General features: G+C 39.8%; 1 protein-coding gene across 2 annotated transcripts in view; it reads left to right on the top strand.

The window, feature by feature from the left end:
- scara5 (scavenger receptor class A, member 5 (putative)) overlaps positions 1-16574 on the top strand; it is a 48208-nt gene that overhangs the window by 22704 nt on the left and 8930 nt on the right. Inside the window, exons 4-10 of one of the 2 annotated variants that reach the window (XM_040160926.2) lie at positions 664-863; positions 1059-1237; positions 1342-1468; positions 1588-1756; positions 6120-6200; positions 8285-8392; positions 11555-11611. In XM_040160926.2, coding sequence (XP_040016860.1) covers positions 664-863; positions 1059-1237; positions 1342-1468; positions 1588-1756; positions 6120-6200; positions 8285-8392; positions 11555-11611 — 921 coding nt within the window. The remainder of the gene's footprint in view (positions 1-663; positions 864-1058; positions 1238-1341; positions 1469-1587; positions 1757-6119; positions 6201-8284; positions 8393-11554; positions 11612-16574) is intronic. The other variant, XM_040160927.2, reaches the window with a different exon arrangement.

Genomic DNA, 16574 nt, shown 5'->3' on the forward strand with positions numbered 1-16574 from the left:
GAAGAAAGCTTTGGTTATATGTCCATTGTTGGGAAATGTGATGTCACAGCCAAATTAAAATGTGTGTAATTCAGATGTTGTCCTCAAACTCTCCACAGACTCTTAAAGGAAAACATTCCTATTTGTGTGTTTACAATTTGTCATCTCATCAACTTAATGTATGTGTAAGGTAAAACGGGCTTATCACACATAATATCAAGTAGGTTATTTCTTATTGATTTTACATTTATTCTACTGAGGATCTAAAAAATGGGAATTAGTACCTCAAAATTATACTCAAGTTCTTTAAAAAGATGCCCCTATCTTAGTTACTTTCCATCATTATAAACCATACGTGATATCTGTAGAAGACACACTGGCTAATGCTCTCTGTCCTGCAAGTGTTGGACGAACACCAACATGAAGAGGCCAACTTAAACATCATGTGCCCTCAGTAAACAGAGAATCTCTGAGTAAACGCCAACTCTGGGAACTAGTTTTGAAATCACAATATGGACGTCATCATTTGACAAAACGAAACATTCAGTAAGAATAGGCAATTGCTATTAGAGCAAGCAACTAAGTCAACATCTGCTCTGACTATGGTGATTAATAGTAAATGACATTCGATTCGGGGACTAGAACAAATCTCTCATTCTCCTGTCTTTCTCTTTCTCTCCCCAGTGTCTCATTCCCAGCTGTCTTCTAAACGGCAGGAGGTGCTGATGGAGAACGCGACCCGGCTTTCTGAGCGCTCTCGGTCGCTCCAGCCGACGCTGGACGAGGCGTCCACTCAGGCCGACCTGCTGGAGAACATCTGGAAACTGGAGAATCTCTTCACAAATCACAGCGAATGGTTTCAGAGGCTAGAGACCCTCATTAAGGTACAACACGGGTTTTAGACCCTCCCAGGACAATAACTTTTAAGAATCATGGAATATTAGTTTGTAAAAGATTGACACGTAGTGTTTGAGATTAATACTCAGCGCTGTTTCACAGGGATTTTGAGTTAGTAATTACGTTTAAAAGTGACACGTCTGATGAATCCCTTTGATCGTTTGAAGTTGTCTCCCCCACAGGGCCTGGAGGTGGAGCTGAGGAGCATTCAGGCTCACTCCCTTCAGTCAGAGGGCTACCTGGTACAGCTGGACGACAGGTTGTCGTCCCTGAGCAGCTCCACAGGCAGGAACCTGACAGGCCTGAGTGCAGAGGTGTCCCGGGCCTCCACCTGGCTCCAAGACCAGGACCTCCTCTTCAGGTTCCCATTCATCACAGTGAAAATCCTCAGTTACAAAGAGACTAGTATGTTTTATGGATTTGGAGGACTACATTTATATTTGTCTTTGTTGTTTTATCTGTCAGGGAAACCTCAGGAAAGGTGAGCAGACTGAGAGAGAAACTGGACGAGGTCAATTGGACGGTGGGAGCTGTCAATCACACCTTCAGCAACGACATCAGTATTCACCACCTGAAGATACAAGACTTGCAGGTTCATTGCACTTTACAAAAATGTCCTATAACTTCATTGTAACGGCATGTTGGAACCTCAATTATAACATTCACACTGCTGCTGTTAACAGTCCCTGCGTTTCCACCGCTGCTGCTTAGATACAGATCAGCAACATAACAGAGGACACCAGCAGTTTATGGGTGACCCACGTCCACACAGAGGCTCAGCTGAGGAACGAGATGGAAATCCTCAACACAATTACAGAGGACCTCCGTCTGAAGGACTGGGAGCACTCGTTGGTCCTGAAGAACCTCACCATATTTGAAGGTCAGCAAAGACAAATTTGCAGAAGAGTCTCTAATTACAACTGTCCCCAGGAAAGGGGATAACCAGAGGGGTCAATTCAACCAAGGTTGACACCGGATGGGCACTTGAGAAGTAGAGGTTCCCCTCTCGTTTTTTTTCCCTTCAAATGCATTTGTGTTTACCTTAAATACTCCTCTCCAGTAAGCACTGAATATGTGCTGTGCAGGTCAAAAGGCCTCAAGATGTCCAGGTTTCAAATTACTACAATCAACAAAAAGGGGACTTAATGGATAACATGCATGCGTTCACAATACCCACATTAATAAGGACAAAGAATATTAATTTAATTGAGTGCAATCTACAAGACATGACATCCAAACGTATTTGTTAGTAGGAATACATGAGAACTTGAGAATTTAAATCATGTAGCGTAATGAATCCTCTACTTTGTGCTACAAAAAGGTCATTTACAATTGAGGGTCTGAGCCAAAAGATGTTTGCACTGTGATTGGACGCAAGTGGCCGTAGCACGCTAACATGATTTTACACCAGGGGGTTTCTACTCCGGGGTATTGAGTAACTCTGAATGTTGTTCCTCCAATCTGCTCGGATCTGATTAGTCCCGACGTTGCACGGCTCTTGCTGCCAGGGCACAAAAAGACTTCCCCGACTTGTTTAAATCTGAAAACGTACGCTATGACGTAATGCTGGCACGGGACGTGGACCGAGCTGATTGATGGCAACTCAAACTGAACAAGACCCCCGATCTTACGTCTGCTTTGCATGTGGGTGGGATGCTGTTCCTCCCAACACTGGAAACAATTGTGGGGTTATATTTAGACTCGACTACGTCCAGAGAGCGAAAAACTCAAGCACTCGGCTCCGTCATTAGCTTTCGCTTCACAACCCATTTGTTTGCTGTTAGCTTTCAGGCACCTTAGCCAAGAAATGTTTTACGTTTCAATCCATGTTTATAGTCTTGTGTTGTGTTCCCTTATCTTTCCTCCTTTTCCCCCGTCCCCTCCTCCCTCTTCTTGTTATGTTCATCTGCCTTTGATTTCTCTGTGAGTCACGCAGGGATCTTCCTGCCACACATGTTGCATTAATGATGAAGAAACATGAGGAGACGTTTTAAAATGTGTCCCCTTAAGTCTTTTACCTCTCCAGGTGGTACATTATTGAACAAATGGTATTATTTATGATAACATGTGCCTGGAAAGGGAAATTTATCAGGAGATTTTGATTAAATAACTTGTTTGCATTGTGTTTTATTATATTCAATTGTTTGGGTTGTCCCCAAAACGTTTGGGTTGTCAAAGGACAATTTTGGGGGTTTTAAGTTATAGATAGCTAAATGGTCATTGCATACTTTGTGCTTGAATAGAACCACAGTGACTGGTAGATATCATTACATCGGTTTCTCCACTGCAAAATCATTGTATACGGGATTTTGTTGTTTTTAACAACCGGCAGAAATGGAAGAATACAGATGTTGAACAAAAGAGGCCCGAGATTGGAGTCTGCGTTTAGTTTTTTCACTCTCAGACCAATACAGACAAAGGGGTCCCCGTCCTTTGAATGGAAGATAGTGTTTCTTTCATTAATCTTTTTTTAATAAAGCTGTTTTTAACTGTGCTTTTTGCTGCTGATTTATCTAGTGAAGTACATTTTTATGGAAACCTATATTTGAAAACAAATCTGTCATATGAGACATGAGATCATTTTGTATAGCCCATAATGATAATTAGATATTTTCTTGGCACACTTTAGTACCGAGTATTGTTGCTGACCGTGTATCACGTAGATGTGTTTTTAGCATGGTATGGCTTTTTATTGTGTGTAATATTGATTGATTTCTTTACCAAACTGATTTTTATACATGAGACCACTCACATGGGATCCACTTTATCCTAAACAAAAAGAAATGGTCCAGATAGACAAAGTAGTTACAGAGTAGGACACGGACACTGTAGTTTATCATGGGTGTGCTATTTTTGGGCTGAGGCCAATGCTGAGGTAAGAAAAGGTTTAAGAGTAAATAGGTAAATCCATCTTCTTAAATATCATCTCTATGTAACAGTATTTGTAAAGCCAAGGCATTTTTATGGACGAAATAACTCAAATCAATCTTAAACACAAACCTGATGTCTCAGATTAGGAACATACATTATGCACGTTAGCGCCTTTTTGATCAGAGTTTTGTCCATCTGTTCTTTGTTAAAATGACTGTATCTTGAAAGGAAATCCTGATAATGCCTTGTGTCATGATGGATGTTACTCCTTGTCTTCCCGTACATGTACTGTACATATTCTGACATCATGGCTTGCCGTGGCTTCTGCTGTGTTGGTCCGACCTTCAATAAATGTGTAGAATTGAAGGTTGGATGGAGTCGCCTGAACTCCACATTCGTGCTGTATGTTTGGACTCGGTGCTGTCAGATTTTTTTCAGGCTCATCCAGAATGGATTATTGGTTATTGTTGCAACACTGGCAGCTAAACGAACACATAGGCTAGGAGATTAATAATGTGCAGCTCTACAAAAACAGACCATTAACAAGGACACCATTTCTACAGGACCACCAAGGTGAACCAAACCAGTTGAGGGATGCAGACACAGACATAAAATATTTTAAAGCAGATTATTTAATGTGTTGACCAAAGAGATCAGTTCAGAGATCATTGGTGAGTCCAACTTTCTCTCACTGCTTTTGGAGAGAAACAGTTGTTTTTGACTATTTTGATCTGTTTATTCTTTCAACGCCTATTTAATAATGACAAGACGGGTTTTTTTAAACAGCCCTGAGAAGATAAATCCGACTCCCTTTTGCGAACCCATGACTCTTCACTTTGCTGCTACAGCAGGTCAAAGTTTTCAGTGATCCAATGAAAAGGCTGTTGAATGACTAAAACATAATTTGGCACAAATACTCTCATTCCCCTGATGATGAAACTTGCAGCATATAATGGCCTGTCTAGTGAAATGCTGTGGTGTTGGATTAACCTAGATGTTGGAAGAACTATCAAATGCAATCACTAGAAAGGCTGACTCCTGGCCAAAATGCTATTGAAGTAAGAGGCACAAACACTCTATTTAGCCCTTTTCTACTCCGTAATCTGCTGCATTTTGACCGATGCAACTGACTTGAACTGCAACATCTGTGTTTCCTGTTATGTTGTTGAATGCTGACCATTGATAGGCCCGCAGGGTACTATGAAAAGTTCTGTAGGAGATTTAGTGTGCTCAAAACTAACAAGAAACTGCAAAGGTTCATCCAAGTCAAATCAGTTCTTCAGGTAAACTCTAAACATAGGATTATAATAGCAAGAAAAAATGAAAAGAGAATATTCTGCATTTTTTCAAGCTAAAATACCCTTTTTAATAAACGCTAAGTGGAAATAGCAGCTATTTACTATTCCAATTGACCAAGATTATCCTCACCTTTATAGAAATACGAAAACGCACATGTGGCCGTGGCAATAGGCGAGCAGCCTCACCTCCTAATGGGACCTTTTCATAGGTTCCTGACCCGTGGTCACCAGTTAAGTGTGTCCAGTTGTGAAGCTGCTCGCGGCTCCAGCAGGCAGATCTGCATCTCGATGGCGGTCAGCAGATTCTTGGCATCAGAAACTTGCAAATGAAGAAAATTAGAGGCTCTGAAGGATCAGAACCCCTGGACAATAACAAGCCTTAGATTTTTAAGCATTGCCACCAGCTGTGTCGTGGTCCACCTTATTAAACATGTGGCTCCCATTGTGGCGGGCCTCTCTTTTCCCGTCTCTCTCTTCGTGTGCGTTTCTCTCTCGCCCTCTTTCAATCACTATTTGGCTTTTTCTTCACTCGCTTTCTCCAAGTAAAACAACATTTTTGGATTGAATCCTCGAAACGAGTTGTAAGACCCAGCCTTGCCTACATTTTGGCTGTACTGTTATGTTGTGTGTGTATGGCTACCATGATATATTAGGAATGGGACCCGGTTTTGCTGACATTGATAAAATCATTATATGGTCTCATTTAATCTGTTTCAAGTGAAAATCTACATGATTCCTTCCTCCCTTGATTTTGGCACCTTTGATGTTAAGCAATCCGACGTATCGTTATTAAGCATTATTGAGTGTTGCTTATATTTCTATTTTCTTTATAATTCCTAAAACAATCCCCTGTTGCAGCTTGTACAGTAAAGTCTAAAAATCAAAAGTATTTCCTTTCGAAAGTGAGTTACTTCTAAGTAAATGTATTATAAACATACATGTGCAGTTATTTTTCAAAACTAAAGAAAACTCACATTAAATATATATTTTGCATTAGTATTTGCAGTGTTTGTTTAGTATTATCTACTTCTACTTTTGTTTTAATATTGTTTGTAATTTTGTTTCTTTTTGCAGGCCCTCCAGGGCCAAAAGGAGAGAAGGGTGATAACGGACCATTGGGGCCCCCCGGGGCTCCTGGGTTGACAGGCCTGCGAGGTGGGTTAAACCAGAATGACATTCCTGGGTTTTTGAATTGCATACAAACGGCCAAAGACCCATTCAAACAAATTCAGATTTGGGGAAATATTTTGTTTTTAGCAGACGTGGATGACATGATTGATACCATTCACATATTTTTCCATTAGAAATGAAGCTGGCCGGAGGTCTCGATGGCCTGAAAGAATAAGGAACATACCACATCTCCACAAAGCTTACCATTGTTGAGCTCTACCCCCACGTGTCTGTCCCTTCGCTTCCTGTATGCCTCAGTACTAAATTCAAATACTATCGTTTCAACCTTTAATATCAACCACCACAAGCAAATCCTCAACATGTTGGAGAATCAGTGGAAATTACTGCTTTGGAAGGCTGTCACTTACATTTTTGTCATACCTGTAAGGCAGAAAAACTCTATAATCTATAATCATTATAATCATCTATATCTATAATCATTTGATTTCAGATCATAAAATGCACTTGCCCTTTACATTTCCAATGTAAGCATCCAATTTTGAGTTACGGACCTTTTTTAACACAAAGGGTTTTGGTGAAAGGTCAGTATGTTGGTTACTTTTACGCCAAACAGACATTAGCTGGAGTTGTAACCTCTGCTTTTGTGATGAAATTCAGTTGTAATAATAGTTGTTGTAATAATCAGTGAACCGAGATTGGGTCTTAGTACGCTAAAGAAAACAAAGCCCCATATTTTGGACAGGAATTTGTTTTGAGACAGGCTTTGGAGGCTAGTGGGACACGTCATCTATATTCGTATAAACCTCATCCGGACCGAACAGGCACCTTAGAACCCTGGAATGACTGTTCTCATATACTTTAAGATAAAAACAGTGTGAATCCAGATGTTTTAGGGACCCTTTCCAACTTGGCACCTCTTAAATCATCAACCCTGTTATTATCTTATCTACATTCCCCGGTCCTTGAACTGCAGCCCTCATGCTCCTACGAGGCATTATCTTTCTGCTGAACCCCCACCCACCCCACTACAACACTGCTATCATTCCTGGAAACAGTGAATGAAAACAAATTATATCCGTAGGGAAGGAGGAAATGGTCCAGAGTAAATTCTGGTCCAATTTAGGGTGAAATAAATGACAAGGCAAGGTATGTAGTGGGTTTAGTGTTCACTTAATTTAGGATATCTGTTAGATGTCATCAGGCATGAATGCAATGAACAATCAATTCAGATTCTTTTACTTACAGCTATTCTGTAGTATTGCATTCGACTATCAACGTAATCTGTGTGAAAGGCGGCACATGCACGTCTGTTTCTCCACAGAATCTATCATCACATCAAGGATTTTAGAATCCTTTTTTGATTTATTGAATGATCTCGTTGGACTTTTCTGCAGAATGCATTGCAGTCCTTCCAGACAATGATACTGTTTTTTACGGAGGGAGACAAATTATCAATCATCAGTTTATTTTGTGTCTCTGTCTTTAATGCATTCAGTGTAATTATGTCATTCAGATTGCTGTGTATTCACAACAATGTAATCAGAGCATTGAGCTGCAGCGACAAGATTTTGCTTCGTGCTTCAACGGTTAGCGAGTTCAAGACATTTCAGCGTGCTTACTGTAAACAGAAATATTCATTGTGTACCTTCGGGTCAGACTTAACAGAGAATCTGAATTGGATTGTTTTGTGCAATAGAGCGAAGTCAAGCATTCAGAGATTTGAAGCATTGGCAGATGGGGGAAGAACTGTATTTCTTTAGAAATTTAAGTGGGGTCAGGGAGGGCCAACGGGAAGAAGAACGGCCTATTTGAAATGTGTCCTTTTGCTTTTTTCAAACTGCCATAGTATTCAATGGGATTGTCAAAGATCGAATGTTATAACTGAAGACAAAGTCCATTTCATATGGATTTCATAGGTTGCCCCACCGCAGAATCTTAATGCTAAATAAGTTGAATATTTGCAAATTAACATCTGACCATTACTGCCCTAAACGAAAATGTATTAAAACCACATTACAGGATTTACTTTCGGGCAGGCAAAGATCATGATAGTTAAGTAACTTTGAATCCTGTCACAGCTGATGAGTCTGATGAAGTTTGTGTTTCAGGGTTTACAGGAGAAAAAGGGATCCAGGGCAACCAGGGAATTAAAGGGTCAGTCGGAGTCAGCGGTTTCCATGGAGAAAAGGGGGAAATTGGGCCTGCTGGTCCCAGAGGTATGTATTTTATCCCTAATATCAATCAACACATTTTAATCATATCTTATTTACTCTCAAAATTTTCAAAAAGCAGTTGATTTTTTTGTTCATTGCTGTCTGATGCATCACGGTCAAGGCAGAGAATGTTCATCTGGAAAAACATCCCGCAGCACAAGAATGTGCAGAATGAAACACAATCAGAGTAGAAGATGGCAATCACAATGCTGTGTACTTTAGGGGGGTAACAGTAGTCGCGTTAAATTCACTCACTCACCCAGTGTCATTCACAAGTCAATAATAAAGCTTGTCACACCCTTGCAGCATAACAGCTGAATCATGTCAACGCGTTCACAGCTCAAATCATTTTAGGCTTTGCAGATGGCTGCTCCAAGTGTTTTTTTCTGCCAGGGTAGAACATTGCTCAGCAGGACGTTGTTAGCTCAAGCTTCTTTCACACACTAGCAGGTGGCACTTGGTTCCGCTTTTTAGTTTTTCCCATGGAAGTTATAATTGCTTAACTATCCGTATCTTCCATTTATTTATTCCACACAAACAGGTGCCTGTGCATGAGAGCCGCTTTTTCAAATGAGGCGAAGCAAAGAAATATTTTAACATACAGTATATGATGATTACAAAAGAAATTATGAAATGAATTGCTAAAGTAATGTTACACAAGGTATTGTTCCCTTTTTATGGTGTTTGAATAATGAAAAACATATAGATAGGAAGTGTCATTTTGTTGTAAATTAGAGCTTGTTTTTATTTGGTGTAAACGGCAAAAGAGTGAAAAGTTTAACCCAGACAAGGAAAAGACACCATGCCTGAGCGAACATGAAAAGAGTAGCAGCCTCAGAAAGATCTGGTACTTGCACCATTGTTTGGTTGACAAGTTAAAGTTGTAAAGATTTGAAAACACCACACAAATTAGCATTTTCCAAGAAGAACGGAGAAAAGATGAAGAAAACAAGGTGTTCCTTGCGGATGTCTGGCCACACTCAGGAAGTTTACGACAATGTCTGTCTGTGTCCACACCCATCTGGGGTCTGGTTGTGGATTCAACAAACCAGCGAAGGGTGAAGAGTTTGTAGACTTTCTGGTGTGATGTCGGCCTCAGGGGAAGGCGGTTGCTCAGCTGTGGATACTGAAAGCTTGTTAAAGCAGCGCTCTGAAGCTCTGTGGTTCCTTTTTATAGATGAATGGTGGATAGAGTGAGCAGAGAGAGCGTTAGGTGTGTCTTCTTCTCATAATGCGCGACAGATCAGCTGGACCGAACAAGGTGGCCGGAATATGGCACGTAATTCCTTGGTGTTCAAAGCTGGTTTGACCGTCCTCTTGGCCAGTTCTGGCTTTGGCAAACGGATTTCTGTACGTTCAATATTCACTGGCCTTTCAGCTGTGTTCTGGTCTCCACCTCTCAGAAGAAAGCATGAAACAAACTGTTTATCAAAGTATTTATTGTGGATATAAACAAGGCAAAAGGCCTACAGCCATGCTGGTACCAATGACAGTACTAACATGCAATGTGTGGCTTGTTGCGTTGCGAGCATTTGCTCGTTGGCAATGAGCAGAAAGTACAATCAAGGCTGATGGAAACAACATTATTCTTGGAACTATTTATGATATCAATGGACTTGAGCCTAATGGTCGCACTAAAGGAAAATCACGGGTGCCTCAAAGTCATTAGGATTTACCCTCCGGGCACCATGGAAGTATGTAATTGCGAGGCATCCAATAGTGAGATAAATTGCTGGACCAACTGAATCTATACAGCTGCTAATGTGCCAAAAACGAGTTCATTAGTGAAGCGCTTAAATGTCACATGTTCTCTCATAACCCACTGTTCATCACCTGCATGCAACTTTTGGCTGTTGCTTATCTGGTTTTTCCTAGTAAGTTATTTAGTTGTTAAGGATGCGGTCAAGATGAAGCTAAAACTGTCAGCTGAGGCCCGTTACAGGCAGGGTGGGGTGTTAGATCCACGACTTGGTCATCTACACACACACATGCAGTAACACGTGGGACATCGTGCCACCTCACCTTCTGCCCCTGTGGGCTGGGATGTGAAATAGAGATTAAAATTAAGGGTGGGATGAAGCTGATCCTCTTATAGCTTCATGGCAATAACAGACTTGTGGTTCCAAGCCTCGTGGCTGAAAGTTCTCAACAAATGCCTCTCTTGCTGTGGAGGTTGTTTCCCAAGTTTAAATTAGAATCATATTTTGTAACAAAAAACAAATGAGAAAAAGACGTATCCAAGGTGCCGGTTGGAGGGAGGCGCCGTGCTTAAACATTCTGTAATTTTGCCGAAACCACAAATGAGAGTTTTTTTCCCTCTCAATGATTGAGCTGTTTTTCAACATGTAAACAAAATCTACACTGAAGAATTCCAAGAAATAATCTTGACATCACTATTTCAGTTCTACTTCTGTCCATTCTTTGTCTGCCGGCTTTATTTCGACCTCCTCCACCCACGAAAACAAAGGTTTAACTATAAACTCCTTGAGGTAAAGTAAGCGTGTGTGTCTTTAAATCGTTCACATCTACGCTTATAACACAAAGCCTAATTACAGGGCAAACTTCTTTAGAGACTAAAAACATTCAATCCAATAACTGACACTGAGCATGCTAGCCCTGCTTAGTGGCACGAACACACACAGAACTATACACTGACGCTGTGCGTTTGTAGGTTTTGTTTGTTTATTCTAAGGACCCAGAAGAAGAGGTGATATGCTGCCCCCTATATCTCCAGGAGAAGTAGCTATGGCTTACACATTGCCATTAAAAAAAATACGGATATTATATGCAAAATCACAAAAATACAATACAAATAGAGTATTTTTTTGTGGAAAATACTGGAAATCGCACATTTTGATAATTCTTTACTGTTTTATTACGTAATCATGTGTGTGTAGTTTGGAGTGGTTATTTTATCATGAAGGAAGAAAACAACAACAACAAAGATGACAGATTTGATGCAATATGGTCACTGGACATGCAAAGACAGAACATTTAGGATTAGGCCTAAATAAAACATACTGCAAACAATATTAATTAAACTGAAGCACGATACAACATTTTCTCTCACAAGTCCAATGAAGAGTCTAGAAACAATCTAGAAACAAGTCTAATGAGATGGAGAGTTCAGGTTGGATGTCTGTTTGCTTCTCTGTTTGTCCTCAGGTGACAGAGGAGAAAGAGGGTTGAAGGGAGAAAAGGGTGACAGAGGGGAGAAAACAGGTAAGAGCTCATATATTGTGAACAGTGTGAAGGTGTGAGGAAAGAAGTGACAAACAGCCAAATAATGTTTTTCGGTCCAGCACCAGTCGCGCATTTGCAAATCACTGACCTAACCGGTCAGCCAACCTCATTCCTATTAGGTTTTGGTTGCAGCAACTTAAGGTCCCTTCTCTTAGCTCCCTGGCTTTTAGAGAGACAGTTGGCTAAAGGAACCTTTTATTTCTTTAAAAAGTCATCACCAGCCTTAAATTACCAAGAAAGTCTGCGGAAACACTGCTTTTCCCTTTTGTTTCATGACTTAATCACTGTTGTGCTTGACGGCCAGTACAGAGGCAGTCAATGTGGTTCATCAGTCAAGTGATGGTCTGCTAAAGGATTCAACGCTAAATATAAGTGTTTTATAGACCTTTTTGCTGAAAACCAAGTTATATTAACTTATGTCACAATGTTTCAACTCCAGTGACACTGTTTAATATAATTTATACCAGCATCTTAACAGTTTTATGTGATGAGAGTAAAGAGCTTTTTATTCTGATGACGTTTTGATAAATACTTGTTTTTGAGGTTGATATAATTTGGGCCACCAAGGCCTCAGAACTCACACTTATGAAGCTTTTAAACTAATGAAGTATTAGAATGACAAATAACACTTGAAAAAGCCGCATTTTGTGATGCATCATAAGAGATCTCATCTCCAAGTAAACATCAGGAACACACAATTCTATAACTTAGTTACATCTCTACTCTACAACTATTACAGACATCTTCTGAAGTTCTGTAGTTCTGTTGTGGTGGGATGATAGCATCAATTTTTGCCTTTTATGTATTAAACATTACAAAGATGAGTATCCCATTCACCGTGTTGTTAACCCCAAGCAAATTGCGAATGTTTTTTTGAAAATATACAATATTAGAAAGAAACTTTGACATATAACAATATAACTGATAATGTATTGTTCGATTATGCTTCATGTTGTACACATTAGGGGTTTTTCCACCACTTCAATGTCAATTACTTCAATATGCAGTGGAAAAACATTTGTATCCAGATGGTTAGAGTGGTCTTTGAACCCTCTTGGTTTTCCCTACAAAGGATATTTGAAAACCAGATGCTGTATCTCTCTGACTGAAATGTACAGTAGTGGCAATACCCAGGAGAAGCCAGCTATACATACAGACATTATTAACTGATCGCATTTAAACAAGAGATCCCAAATTGTAGGATGAAGATTAAAACTTATGGTAAATAATCAAATTAAATAAAAACCGTTGATATATATATATATCTAACCGTTATATATATATATATATATACATATATATATATATATATATATATATATATATATAAGTCACCTACCATTAATGGCTACATGGTAAAGAAACAATGCTCTGATACGAGCCCATGTATCAGTGCACAGAATCCAAATTTGGCTAAATAAGCCCAGATATTTACGAGCTGATGACTTTATGAGCCTCATAGATCTCTGCCACACCTGACATTCTGCACAAAGAGCTGAGGGAAGTTTAAACAACTTTAAAACCATTGTTGGTATATACATGTGTTTTGTGAGGTTAAACTGAAATATTATGATCTATGACCACCAACGTGGTCCAAAGAAAAAAAAAAAACAATAATGTCCACAAACCACAGACATTTTTTTTCTTTTGCTATAAAAGGTTGTTTTTCCTTCTTTTTTCCATGTGATGAGCGATGAGGTGGAGTTCCCTTCAAACACGTGAACCCGCGCCCCTCTCGAAATGTTTTTTCTGCCCGTCGAAGAAACGTCAAACATCAATTCTTTTCTCACATAATTTACGAGGCGAGGATCTGTGAGGTTTCAGAGAAAAGGCAGACTGAGACCACATGCTGCTGGCTGTCAGAAATACCAAATCACAGCCTCCCCGCTGCTGTCGCAGACCTCATGCGGTTAAGATATGAATCGATGCATGACTCAGATCATTTTACGCCTCTAAGCGTGCACTGCATGCCTATATGATCGCTTACCAGACACACCACCAAATTTGCTGTGTCTGAAGAAGCTAGCAAAGAGCCCAATGAAGCGTCCACAAAGTGCGTAAACGTGATCCCCTTGAAAAGGAAATACTTTAGTGGCCTGGATGAGCTGCTGTAGGGTTAATCCAATAAGATAAGCAGAATAAAGATGTTGGCTTATGTTACAGCAGATATTCACTTTGCAATATTGTGAATATTTTAGTGGTTTCCTGAATATGTTTATGTTTAATATTGTTTGATTGATAAGTCCAACAATTTCCCTAATATAATTCTTCAGAGACTTTTTCCAACATGTTTTTGACTTGTAACAAAACACCACATTTTTCTTTTTTGGGTCATTTTGTGTAATTTTCTTTTGACAGTTGATATATTACGAGTGTGATTTGAGGTGACGCTCTCAAACACACACACACACAACCACACACACACCTTTTACACCAGCTTACAGTTGGATCTCAAGGGTCCAACACTTAATTTTTACAATGAACCTGCGCAGCTACAAGGATCCAAACATATCATTTGGGTTTGGAAAGCACATTGTTATTATTATTTTAAGTTTAGGTAAAAGCTTTCATTAATGTCACTCTGCAACATCAGTACTGAAGAATCTAAACAGAGAGGAGTTAATGTATATCTACGTTCTACTCTTCAGTTCTCACATATTATTCATGTTCACTTTTCATTTTATAAATTCAATTATCTGTTTGTGGGAACAGAACAACCCAACTCCCACAGTGTAGTTTAATCTAATTTCATTAATTTCTAATTTACAATTACTGCTAAGCAAACCCACATGCCGAAATATTCATGCTGGAAACACTTTAAAACAGTGAGGTCAGTCTTAAAATTGTTATTTTTAATTGTATCCACAGATCAGACCCACTTTGACCCTTTGATCTTGGGCTGAGTTTAAAATGTTCAAATCAATCTTCAATTGAATGATTCAATATGGATGCAATGGTTAAAGCCGTTGGAACTGTATGGTTAGCCTGGTTCTGGTTATTGCTGATAGATCTGGCCATGTGCGAGACTAAAGCGAACCTCGGTTGAATCAAAACATGACGGTAGCTGCTCGACTGAAGTCAACGCCAAGCTTAAAGACAAAGGTCTGGTTGCAATTTGGATTTTAAAACTATGGGGCCAGAGCGGAGCTGGACAAAAGATGTGCCAAATTGAGGTGAAATATTGTGCACCAAATCTCCAAATTATATTAATACTTGTATTAAGTATTACAAGTGTATGTGTATGTGCATGTGCAGTGTGAAGGGAGTGACTGGTGGGATGTCAGAGTCAGTCAGGGGGGACCCGGGCTCTGTTGATGAGCCTGACTGCCGACAGTGTAGCGGGAGGTCTTGGTCCTGATGGACCTCAGCCTCCTGCCGGAATGAAGGGGCACAAACAGTTTTTGTCCGGGCTGCGAGGGGTCGGCTACGATCTCTTTAGCTTCAGGCTGCACCGCGACGCCAGATGTCCCAGGACTCCCACATGTAGGCCGACTCATCCCCACCAGAGATGAGGGTGGTGTCATCCGCAAACTTCACGAGCTTGACGGACTGGTGACTGGAGGTGCAGTTGTTGGTGTACAGGGAGAAGAGCAGAGGGGAAAGAACGCAGCCTTGGGGGGAGCTGATGGTCCGAGAGGCTGAGACATGTTTCCCCAGCTCCACGTGCTAATTCAGGTCGAAGGCACCTCATTGATTAACACTGTTACAGACATTGCATTTTCAATAGAATGTAATTATAATTTATATAATTATAATTGTCATTATTTTTTAGCAATAGAAATTTAAGCTTTTGGGGTGCCATAATGAGTAAGGAGGCATGCAGGAAAACAAAATTCGTATTTCCTACAAATATGCTCACATATGCAGAACCGGGAGCCCCGCTTACTTTACGGGGAGAAGAAACTCATATTACTACGCACAGATATAAACTCACCAAAAAGCCCACCCAAAAATATATATTGGTTGAGCTTGAGTACTGTTACTTGTATTTCTACAGTGTGACATTGCTACGTTTACTTTGCAGGAAGATCTGAGTACTTTTTTCACCACTGGCTCTGAAAAAATAATCTTATATTTAACACTAAGAGGCCAAGAGGCCGTCCTGTTTCAACAGCTGTTTCAGTTCGCAATTACTAATTTGTTGCTGAAAACTAAGCAAATACTATTCCAGCATTTTTTGTTTGTAAAGAAAAGAGCAACAGTACGTTAATTTTTTTCAATTGCAGGTTTTCTGCAATAATGTCATACGAAGACTCAGCACATACATGATGTTATGTTAGGTGTCAAGTTATGATTATGGGCTAGTGGGTGCAAACTACTTGACTGTCTAACAAGTGTCGAAGGGTACACATTTAGAATTTATGATGGTCTGATGAGCCTAATATCCTGTCCAGATAATGTGTCTGGATTTACTCTCCACCACTTTGTCAACGGTCTCGAGTAAGCGCGCACGTCTTAACACAATGTGTGGCTGTGTGTGGGTTTGCGTGTGTGTGTAACAGCTTGTGTGGGTGCGAATGTGTTTACCTCCCTTTCTCTTTTTCTCTCTGCGCTGTGAAAGGTGATAAATCAACTTAATTACACAGCATAGTTTCAGGAATACGAGATTACTTTGGATCCAAGAAGCCGCTAACAAAAACACACTCACAGAAACACGTGCACTCACACACGTCAATGTGATTCTGATGTTTATTTTCACCTTGTAACTATTATATTTAACTGTTAATTAGTTGTATATATACATATATATATATATATATAAAATCAATTTTATTAAAAGGAGATATTTGTAAAACATGTCAAACAAACTGATACAAGTTAAATGCTGACACGGTTTAAATCATATCACGGAAACAGGTTTTTACTTGTTTTTATTGATTCTCGAAATGCGGCAGCACTTTATTGATTAATTCAAAAGGGACTTTTATTGCGATACAATACG

The sequence above is a fragment of the Gasterosteus aculeatus genome, chromosome 18 (genome assembly GCF_964276395.1).
Source record: "Gasterosteus aculeatus chromosome 18, fGasAcu3.hap1.1, whole genome shotgun sequence".
Lineage (NCBI taxonomy): Eukaryota > Metazoa > Chordata > Actinopteri > Perciformes > Gasterosteidae > Gasterosteus > Gasterosteus aculeatus.